Consider the following 7,414-nt stretch of genomic DNA (forward strand, 5'->3'; position numbering starts at 1 on the left):
TACCTAGACTTGTCCAATCATTCAAAGTCAAGTTGAACAGCACTGGAATGGTGTTTTATGACACTCATAAACATATAACCTTTTGGTGCTCTGCTGCCCTCAAACACAAAGGCACTAGTCAAACCACACCAGCAACAAATAGTCCAGCACATCTGACAGAGCCACAATTCCTTACCGCACTCTTTTCAAGCACATTTTGAACAGCACCTTTGACCTTGAATGACTGGCAACTGATAAGACAGATACTCAGATGACAGACCCAGAAGTTGGACAGCAGGGTTAGGGTCAATTCCATTTCAATTTAAGATGTACATGGGGCTACTTTTAAACACTGAGCCCACTGCAAATTCATTACAAAAGAGAACAACTTTATTTGGCAACACAAAGACAGTTTGTATATAACCCATAATAAGTGTGCATACAAACAGTAATTTAGTTTAATGCTTCGGTTTCAAGTGTAGAATTAGAAAGGCAACACTGAAACTTTGACATTGTTGTGGAGGAAAAGTGCAGTCAACAAAATGTGTTCACAAAAAAAAGAAAAGAGTACCAGTCAAAAGTTGACACCTACTCATTTCAGGGTTTTTCTTTATTTTTACTATTTACTACATTGTAGAATAATAGTGAAGACATCAAAACTAGGAAATAACAGTAACCAAAAAAAGCTGCATCAAGTAGTCACCTGGAATGCATTTCAATTAACAGGTGTGCCTTGTTTAAAAGTTTGTGGAATTTCCTTCCTTCTTAATGCGTCCTTCTCAGAGTTCAAGTAACAGACATCTCAACATCAACTGTTCAGAGGAGACTGCATGAATCAGGCTTTCATGGTCAAATTGCTGCAAAGAAACCACTACTAAAGGACTCCAATAAGAAGAAAAGATTTGCTTGGACCAAGAAACACGAGCAATGGACATTAGACCGGTGGAAATCAGTCCTTTGGTCTGATGAGTCCAACTTTGAGATTTTAGGATCCAACCGCCGTGTCTTTGTGAGACGCAGAGTAGATGAATGGATGGATGACCTCCACATATGTGGTTCCCCCCGTGAAGCATGGAGGTGGTGTGATGTGACACTGTGATTTATTTAAAATTCAAGACACACTTAACCAGCATGGCTACCACAACATTCTGCAGCGATACACCATCGCATCTGGTTTGCGCTTAGTGGGACAATCATTTTTCTTTTTCAAAAGGACAATGACCCAACACACCTCCAGGCTGTGTAGGAACTATTACACCAAGAAGGAGAGTGATGAGTACTGCATCAGATAACCAGGCCTCCATAATCCCCCAACCTCAACTCAATTGAGATGGTTTGGGATAAGTTGGACCGCAGAGTGAAGGAAAAGCAGCCAACAAGTGCTCAGCATGTGGAAACTCCTTCAAGACTGTTGGAAAAGCATTCCAGGTGAAGATGGTTGAGAGAATGCCAAGAGTGTGCAAAGCTGTCATCAAGGCAAAGGGTGGCTACTTTGAAGAATCTAAAATATATTTGGATTTGTTTAACACTTTTGGGGTCATAGTTTTGATGTCTTCACTATTATTCTACAATGTAGAAAATAGTAAAAAAAATAAAGAAAAACCCTTGAATGAGTAGGTGTGTCCAAACTTTTGACTGGTTCTATATATCATGTGGATATAGTACATGTGGATAATATGTTGGATTATGAATAAGGTGATTTAATAATCTGACTGATTTTCATGCAGTGGACCATAAATAAAAAAAACTTTAAAAAAAATAGTGTAGTAGTGGAAGTAGGAATATAAAATTGATTGCAGTGCAAACAGTAAGACATCAAACAGCATAGCCAATTTATCTTGGTGATGAGGCTACTTATTCCTACAAGTGAGTATCAAACCAAGGCCATATTTAAGTAGTGTGCGAGTGAGTGATTGTCTGCGATCATAACCTATATATTCACAATCAATGTTGAGGCACTTCATCTAAACAGTCCCCTCTGGACCCGTCCCCAACAGTGGCACAAAGGATGGTTTGCATAACTAACATAGGTTAGTGATAAAGGCCACCCCTCTGACTGCCACAATGCGAGAGGTATTGTATATGGATTTGATATGCGTGTGTTAAAGGCAGAAGGCTCAGTTCAGTGGGAAGGATCTGTAGATCTGGGTTGTGTTCAGTAGGCAAGAAACTGAAGAAAATGCTCCAAAGGGAGACATAATATATTGTCCAATAAGAAACACATTTTTTTTTCCCCCCCATTGCAAAAGGTTTCAAAACATTTTGCTACAGTATGTCCTAATGAACATGTCCCTGTCTAATGCCACTGTGCTGCGGAGGCTCTGGTCTGATTTGGCTCTGTGTCTGAAAGGTCTGGCCTAGATCAAAGCAGACAACATTTGAAAGCCTTCTTGATCTTGCCTTCTTTTCCACTCTTGTCTTTGCTCTCTGACATTTTCTTTTTTCGTACCTCCCTCATAAGATCAAAGAACACCTGAAAAGAATGGACAGTTAGTTATTATTTCAACCATATAGTTACATTGAAAGTTGATTTACTGTAAAGGTTGTTTTTAAATCCTGCTTGCTTGTTGTTTCTGGTATCCCATGTCTTGAAACATTTCTATAACCTAACTAAAAATGTAGAAATCCTAAGTAAGAAATGACATGAAGGTGTATTGTTTCTAGTCCTACTGTAGCGAAGTGCACCGTATGTTTAAGTTTGGTTACATACCTTGTCGACGTTGGCTCGTGTCTTGGCTGAGGTCTCCACGTACTGCACCCCCCACTCCTCTGCCTTGGCCCGGACCTCATCCAACGACACCTGCCTGCGGTCCTCCAGATCCGACTTGTTCCCCACCACCAACAGAGGGATGGTATCGTTCTCTGCTTTCACCCGCATAATCTGCTCCCTAGGAAGACACATACAATACATTAGTCCTGATGAAGAACCACTGTCCAAAATAAATAAATAAATACATTTTAAAAAACTTAGCACTGGGGTGTAATTAGTAGTGTGGAGCTGTATTTTTACTTCTGGGCATTTACATCTAAAAAAGACCCACGAGCACCAACATGAAGAACATAGGAGCATATCAAATTAGGTGTCAAATGAAAGCTTACGGTATACTTTATTTTATGGCATAAGGCTTTGATATCTGGATAAACAGATGGGAAAAAGTATCAGAAATACACCAAAACACAATGTTGACAAAGACCCCTGCCAACTAACATTAACACATTTATTGCCTTGTGATTACGTTACCAAAAACACATCTTTAAAAAAGGTATTCACACCACTTGACTTACAGCCTGAATTGAACATTTATTAAATTGAGATTTAATGTCACTGGCCTACACACAATACCCCCTAAAATGTCAAAGTGGAATTGTTTTTAGAAATTAACAAGTTAATTAAAAATGAAAAGCTGAAAAGTCCAGAATACTTATTGACTCAATCCCTTTGTTATGGCAAGTCTAAATAAGTTCAGGAGTAAACATGTGCTTAACAAGTCACATAATAATTTGCATGGACTCACTCTGTGTGCAATAGTGTTTAACGGGATTTTTGAATGACTACCTCATCTCTATACCCCACACATATAATTATCTGTAAGGTCCCTAAGTCAAGCAGTGAATTTCAAACACTGAATCAACCAAAGGCCAGGGTGAATAGAAGGAAGCCTGTACAAAATACAAATATTCCAAAACATGCATTCTGTTTGCAACAAGGCACTCAAGTAATACTGGAAAAAAATGTGGCAAAGCAATTCACTTTTTGTCCTGAATACAAAGTGTCATATTTGGGGCAAATCCAATACAACACATTACTGAGTACCATTTTCAAGCATAGTGGTGGCTGCATCATGTTATGGTTATGCTTGTAACGTTAAGGGGTTGTTCAGGATAAAAAAAAATACATGGAATGGAGCTAGGCACAGGCAAAAGCCTAGAGGAAAACCTGGCTCAGCCTGCTTTCCACCAAACACTGGGAGATGAATTCACCTTTTAGCAGGACAATAACTTAAAACACAAGGCCAAATCTACACTGGAGTTGCTTATCAAGAAGACAGTGAATGTTTCTGAATGGCTTAAAGTTTATATAAAGCACCAAATGTTCTAACTAAATACATGTATATAGCCAGAATATTTCCTGGTCAGGTCATGTGGTCCTGGCCTTATATTGTACATGGGTAAGGCATAGCCTGCCATTGGTCAGTTGATCATGTGTTTGATGTACTATAAATCGGCCTATCAGAGTGGACATACCGGAACTCTGAGGTGGAGGTGAATGACTCATGTTCGGTGATGGAGAAGACTAGCAGGAAGCCCTCTCCGCTCCGGAAGTAGTTGTCTCTGATGGCAGCATAGTCCTCCTGTCCAGCTGTGTCCAGGATGTCGATCTGGACCTCCTCTCCATCCAAAACCACCTTCTTCCTGTAGCTGTCTGCCTTGGTGGGCTCGTAATCCTCCACAAACTAGGAGGAGGGAAGGAGTGAGGGAGGGAATTATTTTATTTACAGAATCGTAAACTCTTTTCAATGGAAAAGCAGTATTGGAGGTTTGACTGGTAGCTTGCCCAAGTCTCTCTTTAGCCTGGGCGTCCAGACCACATTCTACAAAGGGAGCAATGTACGGAGTCTGGTAAGGGCCAGACTTATCACTCTTACCTCGTCATACATGAACTGCAGAGTGAGGGCTGACTTCCCGACACCTCCACTTCCCACCATGATCACCTTGTGCAGCACCAGAGAGCTCTGGTTCTTACTCTTTCCGGTAGACATCTTTGGATTTGGACACTGTCTGCAGCTAATACACTAACGGAAACTGCCTCCACCAACACTAGAACTTCCTACAGTTGGACACAAACATGTAAATTAACCTACAAAACTTAAACTTTTTTTTTTTAAGTTGCAAAAAAGTTCCCAGAAAAAGAAGGCAGGGTTTTGTATACGCGTGTACATCTAATGTCAAAACAGATCCACATGGACCTAAAAGGTTGACAAAACAGCCAATCTCAAAATGGCAGCTGACTGAAACATAGGCTGACCCCTATAATTTCATTAATGAGGTTAGCAGTGGTGTGGCAGCCTTCTAGGGCAAAATGATGCATTTTCAGTACACACCTTCACAGCCAATAGGTTGGGAAGCAAAGCAAACATGTGCCTAGCCAAGTACCTCCTCCACGGAGTTGAGTGTGGACAGCAGTTTATAAATGAACCTCCGACTCGCTATGCAGTCGCTACGTTAAAAAAAAGTATGTTTGTCCTCTGTTGAAGCGTGTCTTTTTTGGCTGAACCCCCCCAGATTAAATGTTCCTTAAAGGTGAAGTAACTACAAACATGAAGAAACAGAGATCTGTTTGTATAAATCAAGCACACAACTAGAAGAGTGGAAAGCAGAAGAAGAAAGTGTGTGAGAACCTGATGTCATCAACTGAATGAAGGCATCATGTTTAGTGTAGCTGCTGCAAAATGTAATGAGGATCCAAATATGAATTATAAAAAAATTATATAAACAAATGTATTGTTACAAGACCAGAGAAAACTTTCCCACAATGTAATAGGCCTTATTGTCAGTTCCAAAACAGAAACTAAAAGCATAATAAAACACTGTTCTCAGGAACTATAAGACCATAACTTCCCCATAGCCAAAAGGTAATTTAAAAACAATGCAGCTAAATGCATGCCCCTTTTAAATGCCCTAACTACTGCCCCAAAATCCAGGGGCACAAATTTGGTTTGGGGGGACATTATACCGTTGCCGTATTTTGCATCACATTCCAAAGATAAAACTGTGGGGACATGTCTCCCCTCTCCCCAGTGAAAGGTGCACCACTGCCAAAATCAAAATAGATTAAAAATAATAATGATTTGAGACTTCTGATACTTTGTTCCTGCTACTTTTCTAGACCCGCCACTTTCTCTCAAGGAGCAGCTCTCGATTGGATATATACAAATTAGAACACGGTGGTAAACCGAATACTGGATGAGAATCTGTCAATCAAAAGACGTTAGCGCAAACTTCGGTATGTTTGACCAAGATAAAATGTAAATCAAAACTCGCTTCTGATATCGATTTCCACTTGTACATACTTCTACAAAAGTGCATAGAGATAGAAAACGTCTCACCTTGTAATGAGTTTGGTGTATTTCTTGGCTGTTATCCGGTATACACCATGGGAACGATAAAGAGAGGACAAGTTTCACTTACCAGCCGCAAATGCGGATATTTTGACCACTCCCGGACGTCGTGTGAAAAAAAAATCTATGAACAGGATGTGATGTCATATGGAATTGTGCCATCAAAGACAGTACAATATGAACAAGATGAGCTAAGACTGCTTCTCTCCGATCACACTTGTAGGCGATGTCATGGCGAGGTTGAATAACTGATGCCGAGGTAAAAACCAAATCATGGTGTCGTGATCTTCACGTCGGAAAGTCGGAGCTCTAGAAAGAGGCCCGAGTTCCCGAGTTGGAAATCCAAGTAGGATGACTGTTCGAAAGGCATGCGCCATTTTTGAAAAGACTGCATGTAAAAAAATATTAATATTTAGAAACTTGGCGCACACCATACATATTTTTCCCTTCATAAATCAAACCGGCCCCGAAACTGTGCGCAGGTGAACTAGCATTAAAACTGCCTGAAAAACGCCCATTATTCAACTTTTATGGTGACAATAATGCATTTGTTTGCTGCATGCTTTTGATGTATAGAGTAGGGGAGACGGGATGGTTGTAACACTTTTCACCTTTTCGTCAGTTTCTCAGAGATTGTTTATGGTAGTGTATTTGAAACTTGACACAAACAACCTACAGTAGTCCTTTACAAATTGGTGTGGTTATTATATATGTAAATCAAATTGCATATGCATGGTGTTGTCTTAAATACAAGGAGTGAAGTGTTACTAACCTTTGGGTAAATTGTAACAGTGCTTGGGGTGAATTGTAACAGAATGAAAAGTGCATAAATCACGACATGCGACTAATTATTAAACACCTTTATTGAGAACATGAGAGCAACATTGCCATGTTTAACATTTTGTATGGCAGAAATAATAATACACTTAAATAATCAAATGTATTATTTTACCCTCTAAATGATATTTCTCAACCATACAACAACTAGTCTAAACTAAACAACTACACCTGAATGTTTGTGGTGTGTGTCTGTGAGACTTTTTATGCTCTTCTTCCAGTGCCTGCTTGATGGGTGTATCCGTCAAAATCACAGTTTTTCTCCTCTTCCTACCCCTTGTTGTAATTTTCCTGAACCCTGCTTTTGGGAAGGGGCGTACATCAACTGAATTAAAATTAGAAAGGTAACAAGGTGTTTCCCAGCCACAGCCTGATACATGTGGGGAGTTGCCCTGTGAGGTGACTGGAGAGGAGGCCTGGAAGGCAGTTGGAGAAGTGGCCTGGATGGAAGTTGGAGAGTTGGCCTGCAAGGCAGCTGG

At 40.2% G+C, this 7,414-nt stretch overlaps 1 protein-coding gene across 1 annotated transcript; it reads right to left on the minus strand.

Moving 5' to 3' along the window:
* Positions 1-347: 347 nt before the first annotated feature.
* On the minus strand, positions 348-6,216 carry LOC129859585 (ras-related protein ralB-B-like). The gene is made up of 5 exons (XM_055929524.1): positions 6,087-6,216; positions 4,626-4,807; positions 4,225-4,433; positions 2,690-2,867; positions 348-2,452 (listed from the first exon to the last, which is right to left on the minus strand). The coding sequence occupies exons 2-5, from the start codon at positions 4,737-4,739 to the stop codon at positions 2,342-2,344; spliced, it is 612 nt and encodes a 203-aa protein (XP_055785499.1). The 5' UTR covers positions 4,740-4,807; positions 6,087-6,216; the 3' UTR covers positions 348-2,341.
* Positions 6,217-7,414: the final 1,198 nt, after the last annotated feature.

The sequence above is a fragment of the Salvelinus fontinalis genome, chromosome 7, assembly GCF_029448725.1.
Source record: "Salvelinus fontinalis isolate EN_2023a chromosome 7, ASM2944872v1, whole genome shotgun sequence".
In the NCBI taxonomy this organism is placed as follows: domain Eukaryota; kingdom Metazoa; phylum Chordata; class Actinopteri; order Salmoniformes; family Salmonidae; genus Salvelinus; species Salvelinus fontinalis.